Here is a 21110-nt window from a genome sequence, read left to right as displayed (position 1 = left end):
TCTCCCCAGCACACAGTCATACGCATGTTATCCCATACAGGCGTAGGCGCTTTCCACGAGAGATAAGGACCAAGATAGGATGCGCCAAGGCTGAAGAGCACCAAGCAAAATTGCGATTAGCAACGATAGCGCAGCGCTCCTGGTGATTGACGGCGCTAACTACTGCGGAGGCCACATTGTCTCCTCTGTGGTGACTTCTTCAACTGTGTGTTGTGAAATAGAGATAGATGCTAGTAAATGACTATATAGAACATTTGTTCCGTCTTTCCAAGGTAACATCCATTGATGCGCACATCACTTGCAACATGTATAAATTCCAATGTTCATCTCATCGCTCATCGCCTGCGTCCGGAACTCTCTCCAACGGGCGACCCCATGATGCTGGCTAGTGGCAGGTTAAGTTGACGCCAACAGGAGTGTGTTCCTATTTTTAAATCACTCGCTCCCACTAGCGTTGATATGGGGATAGAATACGAAGATTCGAAGAAGCTGAGAACAAGGAGTATTTAAAATCCTTACTACGACCTTTATACCCGACTCCGTTGTTATATGACAATGGCTAGTTAGTTTTCCATTAATTATAAATGTACCACCTAAAATTTCCAAATATAATTGTATAGTTAACTAAAATATATGTCAGTGATTATAAATAATTTTATATGGGGAATGAATTACCTTTTAAAAGGTTCATGTTTATTATCCATAAAGATTCCTATAACTTTTAGTCCTTGAATGATATATTTTGTATGATAACTACTAATATCACACTGACATACAGTCCAGCAACGTCAGGCAACGTCGGGCATCATCGAGCAAACAAAGCTGAACCTGCCAAAATGTCACGCTAACTCACTGCTGTGGAGTGGCTCACCCCGTCGTCGTGCGTGAGCCAGCAAAGCCTCCCTTGCCTCACAGGGATATGCCCAGCGCCCACAGGTGACAGACCACAGCCCTGCTTCAGCCATGAGGCCAAGGCTCCGTAACGGCGTCTTCCTCACCCTGGCGCCCATCACCAAGCGCATTTCAATTTCTTAGCCTGGCCTGTGAATTGCTGGGCCCGTTTTGGGTTTTGGGGCTAGCTGGCCAGTGGTGCTTTGATGTCGCGGGAAACTGTTCGCTGTTTCGGCCTTCGCCCCCGTGTTGCCTAGCCACTGGAGCGGGCCCGTTGTGGATTTAGTTCATTTTGCTTGTTCTCCCAATGGAGAGATTCTTTGAGGACCGATCTGAGGTTTCTGACTGGAAAACCAAGGGCTGCGGAATGGGTGGAGTCCATGGACAGGGGAGACCACCTGGGCATGCTCCTCCTATCTTCTGATATATATGAGCCGAGTGTCCGTAGTTTCTCACCCATGTTTTCATTTTCGTTGCTCCCCTCCTTCCCCCCTTCCCTCCTCTCTCTCTAGGGGTGTGTCCTTTCGTTCGAGAGGATTTCCTTTTTGTTGATCAAAATAATATTCCTTTAGTTTTTTGTCGTCTTTCTTTATATTTCTTGTTGTGTATATTTATGAGGCTCCTTTTCTTCAACAGTACGCGAACAACATACTCTTAAAAGGCAATCCTCGTTTTCAGTGTGAGGATGAGGGCCCTGGGACATATCTTCACGTCCCTCTCTTTATTGGCAGTTGCATCTGTGGGATTTGGCCAACCATCCTCCGATGCACTCACATTAGAGAAACGAGCAGTCGAACCTTGCAAAAAAGTGGCCGACGCATATGACGAACAGTCTGCTGAGGATTCAGAGGGTGCAGCCTCCCTTCTATACGCTCTCCTAGTTGTCCTGTCTGGCTAACCACTTACTGACTGCTGTGCCATTCGTTAAGGACCATTCTTCGTGTCGGCACAGCTCGCACACGACTGCTTGGTTTCCATCCCCATCGATAGAGGTGATGCTCTTCGGCTAGTGGGTGGCCTTACTTCATTCTGGAAATGGCAAAGCACGATAGACTTCCTCAAAGATCCCCCATCCGGCTATCTGCTACCGGCGTCAGACCTGGTTGGTGAGCTGGCAAAGATCCGTAGGAAGGTTTCTAAGGGTAAATACAAGAATGAATACGACTTCCAGAGTGACTTGTCTGCGCTGGCAAGGACTACGCATGATGGACACTTCAACTTACAACTCGATGCTGCAAACGTTTTCCGATTTCGCCGCAGCAGGGCGGGGCCAATTGTCTCGGTCTCGAAAGATGGAAAGAGTCTCCCGAAAATTTATTCTTTCTGTCAGTCAACCCCTATATAACTACATTCAGTTATATTCTCTTCACAATCTTCGACATATATGATACTGATAGGCTAGTCTAGATGATCTCAACATCACCGATCCCAAATTTACTCCGTCTCCAATTGAAGAGATCGACGGCGAAGATGCTACAGAATGGCTGAGAAAATTATCATACGAGGGCTCAAACCAAGACCCAGACGCTCTCTACAATGATCTTTTCTGGTCCATCCCAACGGATGCCAATGGAGGCTATGGCGGTTTCTATGGCCAAATTGGCGTCTACACGGGGCCGTCTATCACCTTCAAATTCGAAAATGGCACTGTCAACAAATATGAGAACAGGGCCTCATTTAGTGCTCCGTTTACTGATGTCGTAGATGGAAAGAGCTTCTACGAGAAATTCTGCAGTTCTAAACTTGGATTTCCATTCAAAAAATCGAGGAGAGATGATATCTGGAAGGATGCCCCGATGAACCCGGAGGTAGCGCCTCGTGCTAGCGAAAACTCGCGACCCTTGTATCCCAATCCTGTTATCGATCAGGCAGGTGGGGATATTGGGGGTTACTTCCTCGATGGCGACCACGGCGATGTCGCTGTTTTGTCTGCCTCTTCCTTCGAAGGTTCTGGTGCTCAAGGAAGTGTTGCTTTCCAGGAGACTATCGAAAAATTTCTGTCTGAATGCAAGAAAGCCGGAAAAAAGAAGTTGATTGTTGACGTTACGGGTAATGGAGGTGGAACGATTCTACTGGGCTATGATATGTTCAAGCAGGTTCGTAGCAATAGTCTGGTGCTTGCGATACGTTCCATGTCAATAAACTCACGTGCCCTTTCTAGCTCATTCCAAATGGTGAAGTAGACGATGCGTTTAATATCCGCGCTCATGAGCAACTTGACATCATTGGAGAAAAGGTCCAAAATATGCTCAACGACGGGAAGGAAACCTCCAGCGACAGAAATGAGAGGGATGGCCTTTATGACCTTGATTCCTATGTTAATCTGGATAATAAGAAGTTCAAAAGCTGGGATGATTTCTATGGCCCGGTTCAGGTGGATGGATTCAAGTTTAGCCATCCAGCACGCTGGGATTTGAACAACGAAGACACTAGCCGACGAGGATCTGGAGGAATCGTCGTAACCGGGTATTTGGGCCGTGCCAACGCGTTCAATGAAGTTTTCAAACTGGATGACATAGTCCTCCTCACGGATGGCACTTGTGGATCTACCTGCGCCCTTTTCGCGAACCTCATGCAGAAGGCTGGTGTTCGAACCATTGCTGTGGGCGGACTTCCCCGTGAGGGACCCATGCAAGCTGTGGGTGGAGTCAAAGGCGCGCAAGTCCTCACCTACCAGCGAATATATGAGACAGCTTCGATGGTCTTCGATCTCTATGCTTCGCCCCAGGAAAAACGCAAATGGGCAGGTACTGATTTGGGTGATATCTATCGAACCGGACAGTATATATTGGCTCGAACTGTTCGAGATGGCGAGGGCGCCCGTATTAATTACCGCAACGCTATTGACCCTAAAGACGAGAAACGGATCCCTCTCCAATTCGTCTACCTGGCCGCTGGTTGCCGCATCTGGCAAACGCGGGATATGGTCTTTGATATAACCAAGTTGTGGATTGCTGCAGCAGATAGAGCGTTCGGTGGAGGAGCATGTATTCCTGGGTCGACTCCGCAACCCTCAAAACACAAAGGCGATGGCCGCCTCTTTCGCCCTTTTTCAACAGGATCTTAAGCTATCAACTTACCGCGTTGATTGGTAACTACCATGACTGGTTTGCCGTCTGTCTCCCCGGTCCTCTGTGTAATATATAGCACCACCTCTTCACGGCCTCTCCACATCTTCTACTCGCCACATCCGGGAGCACTGTCTAGAGATCCTTTTCACTCTCTCATACTCGCTTTGTGAATAATATTTTATTGCTTGAGAACCATAGAAGGTATTTTGCGTATGTATTATAACCCCCTAATGCGCATGTTTTTCATGTTTGTGAATACTTGAGTTTTTCAACTTTTGTTGTTTTTATAATAGCCCCCTGGCCCTCTAATATTAGAATAAAGAAATATTAGAATGTTTCAATTCTTCCTTTTCGCAAGCCTGGACACAGAATAAACAGAATGCAAGTGTATGTATACACGCAAATATAAACTCAATATAGAGAAAGGGACATTCGCTCTCTTGCAGCCTCACCACATCTTGCTTTCTCAACCCAGCCGAGCAACTTCCATGTTTCCTTTAAATCGTAATGTTGTATTTTAAGTGGATGTGCATGTTGCGCAGAGTTTCCCTCCCAGAAAACGAATGAGGGGAATTGAGAGAAGTGAAAATTAACGAAAATCAAAGGTAGGCACAATGCCAGGCCATATACATATATTGGCAACCCTTACCACAATCATGGTGCCTTTTTGTGGCGGAACAGTAGTGGGGATTGCCAATACTTATGGCCCAGTACAGTAAGTATTATATTTTCAATAATTACTTTTTTGGTGGTTATAATCTTTGCGTTCTCCTTCACAAGCACGTCTATTTCTTCTTCGTTGGTGCATATATTCAACCCACTCATCCATATCCCGACAGTCCAGCTGCAGATATTTACATCGATCTCATGTTGGCGAAAGGAAGAATAGGCGAGCGTGATGTTATGGCGTTGAGACTAACAACAACTTTGCTGGCTGTGCATGAGAAGAGAAAAGATGAGGATTGCTTTTCAGGTGTCGTATTGGTTCTTTGCTCTGGTATTCTAGTGTGTCGCCCTCTGATGCGCACCTAATTTACAAAAACAAAGGGCTTGTCTATACAAACTTCGAGGTTCAAGCATTCGGAAATATATCGGTCATGCTCAGGGCCTGTATGAGCGGGGATAATTAAATCCGATAGTGACGTCTCAAACATGATGTAACATTGGACTTCATGCCACACCAAGTTGTACAGTACCACCACGCATTGTCGATTCATTTTATTCTTACAAGCTGACAATACCGGAAGCAAACGTGTCCTTTGTGTCCGCGCAAGAAACACGTCAATATCGTGGAAGCCATTCTGTCGTGCAAGACGAATATCCCGCCAGCTATTGGGAATGATGTCTTTCTTGTGTCTATCCGGGCTTGCGCGTCTCGATTGGGATAGACTGTACAGCTTCTCCCACTACTGACGGAGCTCCAGCTGCCGCAGATACTTTGATTCTAACTACAAGTATGCTTTTATTTCTGTGGACGATGGTTGTGGGCCCGGTGCTCGCTTGGAGTATTGTTTGCTCCCTGCGTCCCTCTCCACAAACAAAACGTTGGAACAAAGCCAACAATGGAGGTTGGCAGTTGAATTCCAATCTATAGCAGTCCAGATTAAGCAGTGTTTAAGCAGATCAAACCAGCTGGAGCTGGGAAGCCAGAAGTTAACTCCGCACGGTTGCGACTTACTTCCTCATACTCAGAGATTGCAACGAGTTGATCGCCATGCAGGCAACCTGTCAGCGCCACTATGTCTTTGAATTATTCTTTTTACTTGACGTAGCTGCAAGACGCAGGATGCAGCCTACCCAAGTTTAAGAGCCCACTTTTGTTGTAGTCCAGCCCTTTGCTATCCCCTTCAGGAATACTCAACAGGTCAAACTTGTCCATCCATTCTTACAGGTGTGCTACAACGGAAGGCCTTTTGTGTGTCCTTTTGGCCTTGGTCATGAAGGGTGGTCCATTTCAAATCTGCAATTTCTCCGTATCCCCAAAAATTTGAGGTTGTTGTATTTCGGAGAATATTGTCCAAAACGCCAAACAAGAATCTTTCCCTGTGGCCGAAAATGTATTTGAAAATGATTTTTCTATATTTCCTATTGAGAGAACTAACTTCAAGCATGGGATGATTCGCATTTGATGGCCGCAACTTTAGGAGCCTTATTCCGCCGTGTGAATTCAGTTGGTTGAGGACTACAATTTGTGGCTAGGGAGGGACACACGGCGCCAACTTTTTATTCGCATTGAACAGCATTCTGCCTTTCCGGCCTGTCATGTCAGTTGGCATCCCAAGCTGTGCAGTGATGATTGACGTGTTTCTCATCTTTTTTCTACCATCAATTTTATGATTACCCCTTTCTTTCGTACTCCACCTATGCGAATGCGAATCGAGGGCTCGGAAACTAATCCGTGCCATATTGTGCGACTCTAGTGTCTGACACGCCTTTTTGAGCTTGTACGCAACATGGATAATCCATGCGGTAACAATAGGCACACCTTGATGATACGGGCCTCTCTTAGACCCTCCTCCACGTTCGTTGCGGGATTCCTCAGGTATGGCATCTGGCAGGTATGATCTCCACCACGACCACCCCGGATCAAAGAGGCCACAACAGCAAGACTTCTAAACCTGGATTACATCTGTCAGAAAAATTGTGCCGTACATGGCCAATGCATAGTATGCAGTAGCATTATCTATATTCGTTTAACGCTGTCATGATACCTGCCAATTGATAGCCTTCATTTGGTTCTTCAAAATTCCTGCTGATGACTGACTAGGCCATCCAACAATACCCCATAGAACTGGGTTGTCAGTTACTGTGGCTGTTGACCCATAGCAATTATCCTTTGCTTTGTGGAACTAATTTTATTCCTGCTGGGATTCACACTCTGCGCCGCGTTTTGCGACAAAAGGATTACTTTACAGTTAATCTCTCATATTTTATAAAGCCCCTGAAGGCCTACCATAATCTCATTTATGTTATTTTGTGTGGTCCTTAATTGCAATGTATTAGGTTTTACCAAATTTGCTAGATTTCAATATCTACGTTACTCATCGCCAACGTACTTCTGATTTTCTCATGATTTAAAGCAGAGAAAAGGAACACACATTTGCCATCAACCTCGTTTCCTTCAGAATGAAATTTGGTTCACTGAACCCCTAGCCTATGAGAGGGGATGGGTTCTAAGCTGTCGTATCGCCAGATTAGGTCGACTGTTACAGCACTTAGGATGTGATAAGGCCAACTTTTCTTAACGATCTTGATCGTTTAAAGTGGGCAGCTAACTTACACAGTTACAACGGATTAACAAGACTATTCCTCCTGCTTATCCTTTTATGCATATGCACGATTCTCCTCTATTCTTCCTTATATCAGTGCTGGGTCAATGGATCAAAGTGAGGGCTTTCACACTAGCCATGACATTTTGGAAAACCGAATGAAGGAATACACTGACCCTTCTATCTCAGGTCTTCATTCCAATGCACCCGATCTCGCTAGGAACTGGAATTTTGAGAGAGTTCAACCACTAGACGAGGAGGACACAATTGAAAGCAAAAGTCAGGATCTGCATAGAGAGAATTACATTCAGCCTCTAAATTACCAGATGCCGCAGAACATGATGTTGGAAATGACGTCGACGCCACTCGAATACACTAATTTTGAGCCGTCAACGCACCTTGAATGTTTTCAGGCCTTGGCGGGTGGTACTGGAGTAGATCTGGACACATCCCATGCTTCTACTCATATTCTGGGCGGGTTAAGCCTAAACGGCGTTTTTGATTTATACAACATCTCTCCTACCTCCTATCCGCTTGCGAACGCCGGGACTCCCCTACCTGGTATATCTCCTTCATCAGAGGGTGGTTGGAACCACGTTGGATATTCCAACGTAGAGTCCGTTGCTCTCACGCAACGTAGCCCTTCGCGCTTTTTGAGCGTGCCTGCATTAGTTGCAAGAGACTTCCCGGCGGTAAATCATAGACACCCTCACTTGCGTGATCCAAAACTTTTGGCCGACCCATTTCAACAATGGAGATTGCAAAAATGGCGCAACCTCCAGAGTAACAAACCTCCGTACGTGGCTCAAAGGTTGCTACAGCTCGATCTCAGAAAGCCTAGAAAGAATCTGCAACCTCAGTCTTGTTCCCTTTATGAACACCAAGGGCAGGCCTTACAGCCTGGTTCCGGATTCCGTGTGTCCGAACCAATGAAAGAGCCAGACCTGGTATCACATCAATACCGAAATTGGATGTCACGTTCGACTATGGGAAACAACTTCAACAGCCCTGGTGTAGGCATCTTACCCAACCTAAAGATATTTCATAACATTGATTTCAATATTAAGGAGAAGCATGACTCAAATTTTCTCCCAGAGACATTCTCCGAAAATGTTGCATACCAATACCCAACTGAGGAACCAACAGGCGACCCCAATGCTATAGATGCTTTAGTAGGTCACCTTGCCCGAACTAAAGACCGAGTACCTGATTTGTTGCTAATGGTACTCACTAGTAGAAATGTGTAACAACCCGACCGAACCCTGAAATCAGTCTTGGAGCCATTGACATGTCCTGCGCCTTTGTCATATGTCAAGTTACAGACCGTGGTTGTCCTATTATATATACTTCTGATGCATTTCGCCGATTGACTGGCTACTCACACGAGGAAACAATCGGACGTGACTGTCGTTTTCTTCAGGAACCAACTGGGGTCATCGGACATGGTTTGAAACGAAGATCCTCTGGTGATAGGGTAATCCGCTACTTGAAACGCAAAGTAAACACTAGATCTGAGGCTCAAGGGTGTCTGGTCAACTACCGAAAAGGAGGACAACCCTTTCTAAATCTCCTTTCCGTAGTCCCTATCCAGTGGCTTTCGGAAGAGTATAACTATTATGTTGGGTTTCAGGTAGATCTGGTAGATTCTCCACAGGTCGTCACCGGGAAAAACTTTGGTAAGTTTTCCCATCCCGATTTCTACATTTGCTGACCCCAAGCTACCAGATGGGTCGTATATAATTGACTACCGAAGAATGGAGCTTTCACCAAATATATACGACCAAGGAGTCTTAACCGGTTCGCAAAATAAACACTTATCCTTCGAATATCCAAATCGTGACATCGTCACTACCGCTAAAGCTAAGCACCTAAGACGTTTCTCTTTTGAAAACCCTTGGGAAAAAGCGCTTCTAGGAAGCTCGGAATTCTTATTCCACATAATATCAGAAACTGGGGTATTTTTATACTTCACACCGTCAGCGTCCACGATTCTGGAATACGAATCTAAAGAACTGAATGGATCAACTCTATCCTCAATCTGTCATCCTAGTGATATAGTTACTGTGATAAGGGAGATTAGGAGCTGTGAGCCAGGTTCAGTCGTGAATCTCCTCTATCGCATTCGAAGAAAGAAAAGCGGCTACACATGGTTCGAAAGTCTGGGTTCGGTATACATTGAGTCTCCGCAAAAAAAGAAATATATAGCTTTTCTCGGAAAACTGCTGGTGGTCTTTGCCATCTCCCGCGATGAGTTAATGAAGAATAGTGGCATGAACGAGGGCGAGATTTTGGCGAAGATCTCACCTTCGGGAATTTTACTTTTTGTTTCGTCCAGCGGAAGCGCTTTTCTGGATAGGCCGTCTGAAGAGTTAGTGGGAGAGAAGGTCCAGAATCTGCTTAGCGGCGAGTCACGAGCAGAATTTGAGAATGCATTGGGCATTGCGCGGAGTGGGAAACAAGTCGCTTGTAAACATGGATTACAGCATCGTCGAGGTCATTTACTACAAGTACAAAGCACCATATACCCAGGTGAAGGACCTGACGCAGCTTTGAAGCCTACATTTCTGATTTTACAGATTCGGCTCCTGAAGTTAGGGAGAACAATATTTGGTTTCCGGGCGAATACGGTCACTGCGAAGACACGAAAGAAGGACTCCAGTGCCCTAATGATTCGCCAGCCAGTCTCACCAGACCTATATTCGCGTCCATCTCCAGATTTAGCCGACCACAGCCGCAGCAATCAAAATAGCATGTCCTCCTCGTCCTCCTCCTTTATTACAAGGCAGCAAACCGCCACGCGACCATTACTTAGGCCGAACCCGACCCATATCGCAACATTCAATACACATTCCTCTGATCCTTCCCGGTTCGGCAACCGGCAGGAACAAGAGTGGGTGGAAAAAGAAATTAGAGAAAGCTGCAACATCTTCGAAGAACTGAACCCGACCCGCGCCACAAACTGGCAGACGGAGCTAGATCATTTGAGAAAACGCAACAGGTTGCTTGTCGAGGAGTTGCATTATTTAACCGCATTGAAAAGGAAGCGAAAGCGGAAAAGGGATGTTGAGATGCCTGAGAAAGACTGCTCGCAGTGCCATACGAAGACAACACCAGAGTGGAGGAGGGGTCCCAGTGGGAGTCGGGATTTGTGTAATAGCTGTGGATTGAGGTGGGCTAAGCAAGTGAGTACATATGTCGTTATATGCCGTTTCGTTGTGTGTCGGTTCTGTCTTGCATGATTTGTACCATAGGCTATCATGCGCATAATGAAGACTAACAGCTAATATTTTCATTTAAGAACAGCCGAATAACCGCATTGCCCCGTAAAACTACCTTCGAGTGACAAACCTGGACAGGACGTAGGAAACTGTCCTCTGAGAGCTCACAGACACGTTTTTTTTTTTTTTTTTCGATACAACTCACGGTGACAACGATGGCTATGGTTAATGAATCGGGGATGGCAGGGGCCTGTTCAATTCTGCTATCTGGTTGTCTAGGCTCTATTTTTAATAATAATGATAAATCTCAATATGTTTTGGGGCGATTATGAGATATGATTAATGTGCAACGATTTGCAAATGGAGGGGATATGGGTCAAAAGGGACCAATATAATATAAATTAAATGATCGAAATGAAGGTAGCTATCTGTTTACCTAGACATCCCACAGCTTCTGTTGTCAACAAACAAAACGGAAATATTCTACGTCTGGACCTGGACGTTGATCCCTTTTTGGGAATACCTGATATGTAAAGGTTACTCGGAGCTGGGGGAGTATACAAGAGTGGCATAGGTCGTATGGACCGTAATTCCCCAAAATGATCACTGATGGTAGGATGGCCAAATCCTCTCAGCTCAGATAAACAATTAGAAGGGTGCGGGAGAGGGATTCCATATGCCAGTCGAGGAATGTATTTGACATGTCAGGACCATTGTCATAGTTTTCTGACGAGTGTTTCAGATCAAGCTGTCCACTGATTTACCTACGGTGTTAGGTAAGATGCTAGCCGGCGTAATCGTGTTGAATTGAGTCGACGAGTAAAAGCAAATAGCCTTTCGCAAGATAGGTATGACTACGCAGCTCCTTGTAGGAATCGATTTTGTCGGAACAGAACCGAAGTTGCATGTTCGCCAGGTTCGGTTTGTTCCACAACATTCTGGGAGATGTCTGTGCAAACCTAGACATGCTTTGCCATATCCAAACAGGAAATACAAGTTTGAACTTGGGAATTGGACAACAGGCAGCTTTTCAGAATGTCAGCTTCTGTACGGAGTACAGTATTCTGTATTACTACATCAACTGGGATTCAGGATGCAGACTTAGCAGCTTGCCTGAGGGTTGTTTGAGAGTATCACCAGTTGAGACTTGGTGGGTTTCGGGGTCCATGCTAACTAAAATGTACGCATTTCAAATAATAAATAAAATAAGAGTCCAAAAAGGGTGGCCGCTCAGAATCTTTCTTGTGATGATTTCCTATCCTTGTTATGATCGCACGATTGCGCTCGTGTCTTTGACTTGCAGTCCAAAATTGTTCGGGAGACAAATATTTCCATCACAGCGTGGTAATCCACAGTAATCGGGTTCTAGAACCTCAAGAGCAGAGTAGAGTACATTTCCAGGGGATGAAATGTTAGAAGCGGTACATCCAATCTGGAGATGAAACTTGGAGGACAGCCCTCCAAGGCTCCTGGGTCATGTCGCGAATTTCCAGAAACGGCAAAGCGCGTCCACATGTGAGGATCTAACTAACTTCCGCAAAGCAAAAAGAAAAGCGCCAACAAAAATCTTTTAAAAACCTGGACCGCATTTTGCTGAGGGGGTGGTGATTATTTATTACTGATGTCAGTCTCTTTGTCTTTTCTAAATATCATGTTTTTATACCCCACAATCCAATTGCGCCTGGGCGGTCAATATGTACACACTTTGAGCTGCTTTTGACTCTTTCGTCTGACGCGCCTCCACGACAGTCTAAGTATTAGCGACCTGGCATACCCTGTGCTGCGCCAATTGGCGTCACCACGCCGCATTGGGTTCCTGCATTGAGCAAACCGATTATCAAACGAGCCATCCGACATATCCTCCCTCGGGAACCTGCGAACATCGCGAATTGCGTGGGTGACGAGACGAAGCGTGGGGGACGCCGTCGTCCGTGTTTGCCATTCACGGATTCAGTTTTGCTCTGATACTGTTCTGCAAATCCATGGCGGAGACGGTGTCCATTACTATCTGTGGCGATGGTGGATGCGGTATGTTCCATACCCTGCCTAACTGAGAAGCTATTAATTTTTAAGTTTTTCACATCCTCGCAATATTTTGACTGAGGGCAAGGATGGATCTCATGATCTTTATCAAAAGTTATACGCTGGGATAGGAAATATGTTACAATGGGTTGGGTGTTGATTGCTAAATGTTGCTTTTGGCTATGGGATGTAGGGAAATCATCTATCACGCTGCGATTGGTACGCAGCCAGTGGACACATGAGTGAGTTTATGTGCACAATTGTTGAATTTATCTAAATATTAAGGATGGCTGCTCATAGTGTTGGAGTAACCTAGATATGATCCTACAATCGGTATGCATCAGTTCCTAATATCTACCTCAATGCCTTCCTCCTTTGACGCCTGGAATTCGACTATTACGTCTACAAGCGCTCTAGGGAAATGAATACGAAAGTCAAAAAATGGTTTCCTAACAACATGCCTATATATGCTAGAGGATTCATATTCCGTTACCCGCACTGTTGACGGTGTTCCATACTTCCTTGCCTTGACGGATACAGCTGGCCAAGAAGAATATCGTGGTCTATGGGCGTCCTCGAATCTCAAGTCTGATGCATTCCTCCTCGTCTACGATATCACAAATGCATCTACACTGGAGGCTTTGGACTACTTCGTGGACATGATCGACATGGAGGCAGAGCAGCGATTGGAAACCAATGCGCGATTGATCAAGGAATTGGGTCCTCTACGTCACCCAGGAGAGCAGGTTGCCGTTGGCATGGCTCCACCGGTAAGGATTGTGGCTGGAAATAAATGCGATTTGAAAGACGCGAGGGTGGTGAGCGCAAGACAGGGGTTGGAATATGCTAGGAGAAAAGGTTGTGGCTTTATGGAAACGAGCGCCAGGGAAATGGTAAATATTGAGGAGACATTTGCTTGTAAGTTCCACGTTTCGAATGTGGCCGGAATTGCATCTTGCATAATTCGGATCAGAAAAGCCAGACTGGGCTTAGTGGTGCATATATCTGTTTCACCCGTACTTTTTATGGTTGTGCTTGGCGAAACTAACTTACTCCCAGTAATCATTCGTCGTGTAGTGGAAGCGCGGCATCTTCATCATCGCCAACAATTCCCCGCCCAACCCCAGACCCCTGGTTATTCATCAATTGAAGCGCATTCTCTACCTCAGAGCTTGTTCTCCCCCGACCTTATTTTAACATCACAGGCTGATTTTCATTCAAGAACTCCAGCCCTCACCGCCAAAGAGAGGGAAATTACGGACAATAATATCAATGATCAAGCAACGGGAAACTCCACACAGAAGCCAAACCAGTGGCAAGGTCTGGGACGAGCAATCTCGAAACGTGTTCGAAAGGTGAAACACCGGGACACCGCAGACCCAGGCCATAAATCACCACCCTCAACTGCTCATCGCGAAAAGAGCATATCTGAAACGACAGAGCTTCCTCGAAACAACCCACCGCAGCCTAGCGGGAAGAGAGAAGATGATGATGGCACTGAAGTTGCAAAAGTCGAAGTCAATGCGAACAAAAGATGCGAACCTGGAGAAAACCAGAGAACTTTGTGGAGATGGCTCTTTTGCCGAAATCGGTGAAACGTTTCTATCCATCCTTACTTCTTATTTATATATATCGAATATCCCCTGTCAGCTCAGCTCCTCAACTTAGGTGTTGCGCAACTTATTTTTGATCCTTCCCATTTCTCTTATTTGTGCATATTTTCCTCCATTATATCTTTTTATTCTTCCCCCTCCCTCCTAACACCGTTCTACCACCGCTATCTATGATATCTTGATCGCAGACAGTATGTTCATGACCCACTGTTTATTTCCTTTGTCTTCACATTTCAGTAAACTCCCCTAATAGCGCTGTTTCGGCTCCACTGGACCTGTCCGCATGCTCCTACTCATGTTGTGATTTTGGAGAATATTCCCTTTGATGCCGGTCTTCTTACTTCTATAAATATTTCCCGTCCATGTCCTGGGGTAGCGAAGACAGACTCGCCATAATTTCATTTGTTACGTGCGTGTTTGATACTCTACATTCTGGTCGATTTTCCCGATCGGCAATTCCGGCCACGCTTACACTTACGCCATTACTTCTACTGGATGCCTTCTGTGGATTTCCTGAAGAGAACGCCCACTTCAGTTCTCAATCATGCGCTTGCCGCGTTGGTGTCCATTTTGCCATGCCAATCGTTCCTCTATTTTTCTTTTTCTTCCAGCCCAGTTACCTTGGTCACTTATGATATGTTTCCGGGATAAAATGTCTCTATTGTTTTGTTTTGGATACCTTACTTCTTCATCTTTGATTTCCGTCACCGGACCTCCTCTCCTTTCTCTTCTTTTTTTTTCTTTTCGTGGCCATTTTTTGACCTTTCTCTCCTGGAGAAAGAACGACATTCGTTCCTTCACCTTTTTGGATGAAAAATAAGACTTTATATAAGCGCGAGCCTTTTCTTTTCTTTATTCACGTGTATGTATTTTAGCTATACTTTTTTTTATTCTTACATTCCTAAAGATAGCGATATATCAATTGACGTGGTCGCACAGAACCAGAATCTTCATTTGCTACCTAACATTCTAACTAAATTAAGGGAGGGGAGGTCTTTTGGCCAAATACAAATCCTGAGAGGAATAGTGATCGATGTGGGACAAAGTACGTCGAAGTACCACTAATTGTCATGCAAATGCCCATCTTTCAAATCTCACACGCGACGATAATGATTGACAATTCCAAAGATATGAAATAGAACTACCATTGACGCGCTAGATGTATGTACTAAGCAATGTAAGGTAATCTAACGCACACCGTTTATTTCTAACCTTATCCCTGAAGCCGTAAACCCAACCTCATCCGCACACTCACTACTACTTCAAAGAGACCTTCAGTGAGAAATCCACAATCCCAACCCCCTGATGAATACTGCTAGTGGACAAAATATCGACATCCTCAGCCGCGAAGGACGCCGCATTGCTTTCGTTGAGGCCACCACTGACCTCGATCAAAAACGAGCCGCGCGGTTTTCCCTTCGCCGTCCATGAGTCCTTCAACAGCTTCGCTGCCTTGCCCACCTCAGCCGCGGAGAAATTATCAAGCATGATGATATTCGCACCAGCATCGATGGCGGCATTCGCTTCCTCGATGTTGCGGCACTCGACTTCGATTTTCATGGAGAAGCCTCCTGCGGCGCGCGCCGCGGCGACGGCGGTGGGGATGGCCTGGGCTATTGTCGCGGTCGAAACGGAGGACGCCGCCTGGCCTTTATTGTAGCAGGCCCAGACATGGTTGTCCTTGAGCATGGTCATGGAGCTGAGGTCGTGGCGATGCGGGTCCGCGCCGCCGACGAGAACGCCATATTTCTCCACGAGCCGGAAGCCCGGGGTGTTTTTGCGGGTTCCGGCGATGATTCCCTTCCAGCCATGGGAGCGGAGGATCTTGACGAGGGTAGATGTCCTTGATGGAATTGATATTGTTGTTTTAGTTTGGGTTCGTTTTGAGGAGGAAAAGTCCATTATGTCATGGCTAAGTGGAAGGGAAGTTTTGGGGGGAAAGGGGGAGGGTTTACTTCGTAGCAATCCCAGAGCATCGGGCCAGGATGTTCAGCGCGACCCGCTCACCCAGGAGGATCTTGCGCATTGGGCCGCGAACGATTGCACATACTGTGATCGGTTCGATCGTTTCCCCCTCTTTGACATTCCACTCAACCCTGATAGACAGATACAGGTTAGATATGGCTTCTCGGGATTGAGTATATACATCGGGTTTGACGGGCGGAAGAGGATAGAGTTAATAAAGAAAAATGGTGGGTGGCTCATACGTGCAACCTAGCTGTGCAAACACTTCATCGAAGAAAGGCACACCAGCTACAACGCCCTAAATGGGTCAAATAAAAATTCCAGTCAGCATTTTTTGCTCGAAAAGGGTCGGGATATGGTAAAAATAGAACATATGCCTCCACTCCTGAAACGTGCGATGATCATCGCCGGCCTTGCTTGGCAGGAGCACAACACAAGAAACCAAAGGTATAACTATCGCAAGTTTCCCAGCTCTTGGGAGTGTATAAGCCAGGAGAAAACAAACCACAGGTAAAACGTCATATATCGATCCCAAAAATATGGAACAACAACGAGAGCAGAGATGCATTTTGCTCCATGGGGCGTTGGGGAACAGGCCAATTCTCAAGTAGAAAAAAGGTCATATCATATCATACATACCTTGCTTTTCCCCAACAGCCTCGCTTCGCCGAGAGCTTCCCCGACGACGAAGCCACCATAGTCGAAGCTGGGGCAATCCTCCTCCAGCCAGGTGGCGATCGTATGCTTGTAGGTCAGCGGCAGGAGGTGAGTGAGGTCTCCGTAGTTTGACGCCATGTTCAAAAGCTGGCGATAGAGCTCGAGTTGCGCGGGGCGCCCGAAAACTGGCCGAGAAAGGATAGGATAAGGTGAAGGAGCTAAGTTAACAGCCTAGCAGTGCTAGTAAGGAAAAGACTTGCGAACGGAAGGTTCTTCCCAGACGGATCGATCGGTATTCGACTGCCAGATGTCAGTGGTTGAACTGGTTGTGTGTAACATATCACTCCTAAGTATGCGCCATGCGTCCCCCATGCACGCCCCCCGGCCAGACCTGGCCAGGCGTGAGGGTTGCGAGGAGGGGGGTTGGCTGGTGGCTGGTGGCGGTGATTTCTTGGGGGCTTCCAGGCTTTTGCTGGGCGTCGGGAGATCCAGGACCCGATTTTCCGACGGTGGCGACGGCTGGCTGAGTAATCAACATCGGTTCATGTCTTCGGTTCCTTGTTCATCATTCATCAATCTGCCAATCTACGACGTAGTTAGTATTCGATCAATATGCCACCAGCTGTGTTTTCCTCGCAGAAAACGAAATCAACTCGGCAACCCAGAAGCTTCTGGATATGCTGCTCTGTCAAACTCTCAGTAAGCCTTTGACCTTGGAAGCAAGAAGTACTAGTAACTTGTATCCATCGTCAGTATTCTCGGTTTCTCACCTGGTGTGCTAGTCCAATCAACGGCGGCTTCGCAAAAATTTTTGCTTTGTTTTTGGAGCATATCAGGGTTTCGGTTTTGATTCCTCTGATAGGTAGCTCCAATGTCGTGTCTTCTTGCAATCATCGTGTTAAGACTTGCAGGGCCTGTGCAGTTCTACCACGACACTTCCCGTCATGGGGTTGTCTGTAGGTGCCAAGCTACGCATCGTAGACTCGATTTCTGCCATCCAGGACCAATCAATCCTGTAAGAAGTGTACCGAAGCTACCCTACAGCGGATTGTCCTGCATGTGCTTGGCGCACCAAAGAATAGATAAGAGTCGATACCTCCAAAGCTACGGAGCTTTGGTATCTCACGGTATGAATGGACAAGGATTCGAAAAGCTCCCTTATAGACAGTGAAACATCAAAGACGTCCGTCGAGACGAGAACTGGTCTGCGGTGCTTGTATCGTCAAGCGAAAGGAGCATCACACGGGAAGCCATTGTCCGTTTTTTTTTTTTTTTCTAGCTTTCTGGACCGACATGCCACCCACTGATTGATCACTCGGGCTGAATGCGATGGCGATCGGACGGATGTGTGAACAACCTGTTGCTGCCAGATTGCCAGATCAGCCAACGTGGGACATACTCTCTGATGTCCTGGGTACAGATCCGTAGTTTAGCACTGGATTGGCTGGTCTCCAAGGAAAGGGGAGCAGCGGAAACGGTGGCATGTTGAGATACCTCAAACTGTAGCACCCCAGCATACCAGGATTCCTCGAACACAACTGTCCTATCTTCACAGCTGGCAGCGTTGGTGCTTTTTTCCCTTCGCAACTCGCCATGCCCAGAATGCTGTTTCTGTTATAAATTAGTAAGATTTGGCAAAAACGGTGAGGTGGGCCGGGCCTGTGTTGATAGATTGAATCGAAGAATGTGGATGAACGGCCTCTGTAATAAGTTGAGCAAGAGAAATAGGCATACGCGGGTTGCACGAGTTCCAATCTGTTTAGCAAAGCAAAGATGTCAAAAGTACATGATGGAGGACGGAAACCACCTTTTTCTCATGTTTGTCCATTTGCAATCGAAGCCGAGACAATGTCACAGTCAAAAAATATGACACCGTTCGGTACATATCATATATTTCAATAACAGCGTACACAATACATACCGTACATACTAGTACATACTAGTACCGTATGTGCGTATTTGCGAAGAAGATATCGTTGCAAAATAAATAAATAGTGCCCGCGCATATAAAGTACTATACGATTGCATAAAACAACCTTGCGATATAGCCCATGCTTTGTTCGGTCAATAAAACTCTCCTGGCCGAGCCCCGACCCCGAATACGACGGGGAGATCGGTCGAACCTGTCATCCTCCTTCCAGCTGCATCGTCGCGTCAGAGAAGCAAGCCCCGTTTGCTTGCGTCTTGCGTGCTATCGGACAAATCTATCCGTCGTCCCTGTTGAGTTAGAAGAAGAGATGCGGGACCCGAGAAGTCAATTCGACGTCGATTATTAATTTCAAGGGGCTGGGCGATAGGAATGCTTCTGCCTGAATAATCCAAGAACACGCTCTCGGCATCTATTATTAGTGTGCCTCTCTCTGGAGAAAACGTGCTTTGGGCTTTGCACCGTCCGAGCTCTCGAGGCCCTGGAGTTCATTCTTATTGGACGCGCTGCGGCGATGACAAGCAGCAGCGCAACACCCCAGCCGTCGTTTGGAGCAGCCGTTTCAAAAAATGCTTGCTTTCACCCCGAGTTTTGGCTTTTCGTGTCGCAGCTTGAGCTTGGCCGCCTGTGGCTGATGTTCACCTGCTTGCGCGGAAAAACTCCTCTACCACCTACGGCAATCACAAGTACGAGGAGTTTTTATTTTACGAATATGTTTGCTCTTCCTCGATTAGGCTTCATCTCTCATACGATAGTTCCAGCTCGTATAACTATATCCTTTTGAAGGAAGAAGTAAAAAAAACATTAACTGTGCCAAGCGCTACTCACTACCATTAGTGAGTGCGCCACAGCGTACGGAAAACCACACCGTACAGAAAATATTATGAATATAGCAATCTTCAAAAATTAATTAATAACCACCACCCTGTCTATCTATAATATAAAGATCATCTATATGCTTGTTAGAAGGTGTAGAATCCACTGTAGATTGAGATTCAGTAGATTTATCTTGTTGTGATTGAGTGGCAGTTGATTTCATAGGCTTGATCCCAATTGCCTGAAGAGTCTTATTGAACTTTTTTTTTTGATTCATCAGCCCTACATGTTGCAATCTTGTGATTCACATTCTTTATAGTGAGAACTCCTTCTACTTGCACCTGCCTGCGGGAGGATTTGACAACCCGATGTCTATTTATGTGGTAATGAGCAGCTAGCTCACCCTTTCAGTGTGTGTTCAATTCCATTTGCTTAGATGTAAGAGTATTCTTCACATTCTTGTAAAGCCTTCTCTGCTGCTTCAATTTGATGATGTAGTTTTGCAATTGTATTTGAGAATATTAATTGTGAAGATGCAGTTGATAGTTGATTTGTAGAAAGTGAAATAAATTGAAAGCATTCATTATCATCACCATCATAGACAATAAGATTTAAGCTGTCATCAAAAGTAAGAGATTTCAATTAATCAAGTATTACATTTTGATTAAGTGTGCTACGCCCTGCCACACGCAGTGCCACGCCTTCGCTCCATCATACGCGTAGTCACATGACTACGCACAGGGCTTCACCTCCTGCTTGTTTCCGCTTGCACAGCATATCTTAGAGTTACGATGATGAAGAATAAGAATAGCATGCCCAAGAGCTTCTTCGTACGGCTTCGCCTTACAAATTGGTAGCATGTCTTGAGAGCTTCGCTCTAGATGTGTCAGCCCTAGCCAGCGAGCTCCGCTCCAGGAACCTGGACCCAGCACGGTCGCCCCGCGTCGCGTTCCAACATCATAGCCCAACAGCAACATCACCTCTACACGCCCCCCCAAAACCCTCTGGACAACCATCAAGGCTCGCCTCTCCAGATAGCTACGGCGGCAAGTTGCGTTCGACATTCACTTTCTCGCCCCCCCTGACTCATCCGCAACCCACCTCAGCAACACAACAAACAACAAACAACAACACATCAACACCACCACCACCTTCCATCACCTTCCGCTACCATCCCACTACCACCTTATACTTATCATCATTGTCCACTACCACTCCCCGCTGCAGCATCTTACTCCTTCTTACACCTCCCCTACCCCCACGACATCACTCCGCCCTCACACGGACGACACCAACGCCACAACCTCATGGACTCACACCGAAGGCGACGATTGAGCTACGTAGTCGACAGGCTAGAAGAACACTTTGGCGCGATGGCAAGCGACAGCAACCCCCAGCAACAAATCACTGACACCACTTCCACCACTCCGCTGAAGCAGCCTAGTTCCAGCCAGAAGCAGCGCACCCGTGCCAAGCAGCTACTCAAATATAGCTGGACCGAAGTATCCCAACGTCAGGGGAAGCAATGGATGGACGGCTGGGTCCAGATAAAGCCTGAAGAATATGTGCACTTCACAGAACCAACCATCAATCCGGCACAAGCCCTAACCGGGCCCTAGATGATTTGTAAGCTGCCGCTCACCTGCAACCTCTGGTCGGCC

The 21110-nt window shown here is 46.4% G+C and overlaps 6 protein-coding genes across 6 annotated transcripts; 3 read left to right on the top strand and 3 right to left on the bottom strand.

Moving 5' to 3' along the window:
• Positions 1–1576: 1576 nt before the first annotated feature.
• Positions 1577–3958, top strand: HCAG_03501 (predicted protein; the record flags this gene model as incomplete). The annotated part of the gene is made up of 4 exons (XM_001541354.1): positions 1577–1742; positions 1821–2216; positions 2299–2987; positions 3053–3958. The coding sequence occupies 4 exons, from the start codon at positions 1577–1579 to the stop codon at positions 3956–3958; spliced, it is 2157 nt and encodes a 718-aa protein (XP_001541404.1).
• Positions 3959–6157: 2199 nt separating this feature from the next.
• HCAG_03500 (predicted protein) lies at positions 6158–7033 on the bottom strand (the record flags this gene model as incomplete). Its single annotated transcript, XM_001541353.1, has 3 exons — positions 6158–6574; positions 6674–6721; positions 7019–7033. 3 exons carry the CDS (start codon positions 7031–7033, stop codon positions 6158–6160), a joined length of 480 nt encoding a protein of 159 aa, XP_001541403.1.
• A 548-nt stretch (positions 7034–7581) lies between these two features.
• Positions 7582–10558, top strand: HCAG_03499 (predicted protein; the record flags this gene model as incomplete). Its single annotated transcript, XM_001541352.1, has 4 exons — positions 7582–8403; positions 8652–8907; positions 8957–10413; positions 10535–10558. The coding sequence occupies 4 exons, from the start codon at positions 7582–7584 to the stop codon at positions 10556–10558; spliced, it is 2559 nt and encodes an 852-aa protein (XP_001541402.1).
• A 1873-nt stretch (positions 10559–12431) lies between these two features.
• On the top strand, positions 12432–14066 carry HCAG_03498 (conserved hypothetical protein; the record flags this gene model as incomplete). Its single annotated transcript, XM_001541351.1, has 3 exons — positions 12432–12477; positions 12946–13389; positions 13549–14066. 3 exons carry the CDS (start codon positions 12432–12434, stop codon positions 14064–14066), a joined length of 1008 nt encoding a protein of 335 aa, XP_001541401.1.
• A 1275-nt stretch (positions 14067–15341) lies between these two features.
• HCAG_03497 (hypothetical protein) lies at positions 15342–16844 on the bottom strand (the record flags this gene model as incomplete). Its single annotated transcript, XM_001541350.1, has 4 exons — positions 15342–15927; positions 16040–16180; positions 16292–16347; positions 16689–16844. The coding sequence occupies 4 exons, from the start codon at positions 16842–16844 to the stop codon at positions 15342–15344; spliced, it is 939 nt and encodes a 312-aa protein (XP_001541400.1).
• Positions 16845–18327: 1483 nt separating this feature from the next.
• On the bottom strand, positions 18328–18759 carry HCAG_03496 (predicted protein; the record flags this gene model as incomplete). Its single annotated transcript, XM_001541349.1, has 3 exons — positions 18328–18461; positions 18628–18635; positions 18743–18759. The coding sequence occupies 3 exons, from the start codon at positions 18757–18759 to the stop codon at positions 18328–18330; spliced, it is 159 nt and encodes a 52-aa protein (XP_001541399.1).
• Between the last annotated feature and the right edge of the window lie 2351 nt (positions 18760–21110).

Source organism: Histoplasma capsulatum, genomic scaffold (genome assembly GCF_000149585.1).
Source record: "Histoplasma capsulatum NAm1 scaffold_3 genomic scaffold, whole genome shotgun sequence".
Lineage (NCBI taxonomy): Eukaryota > Fungi > Ascomycota > Eurotiomycetes > Onygenales > Ajellomycetaceae > Histoplasma > Histoplasma mississippiense.
This window is presented reverse-complemented; position numbering and strand designations above follow the sequence as displayed.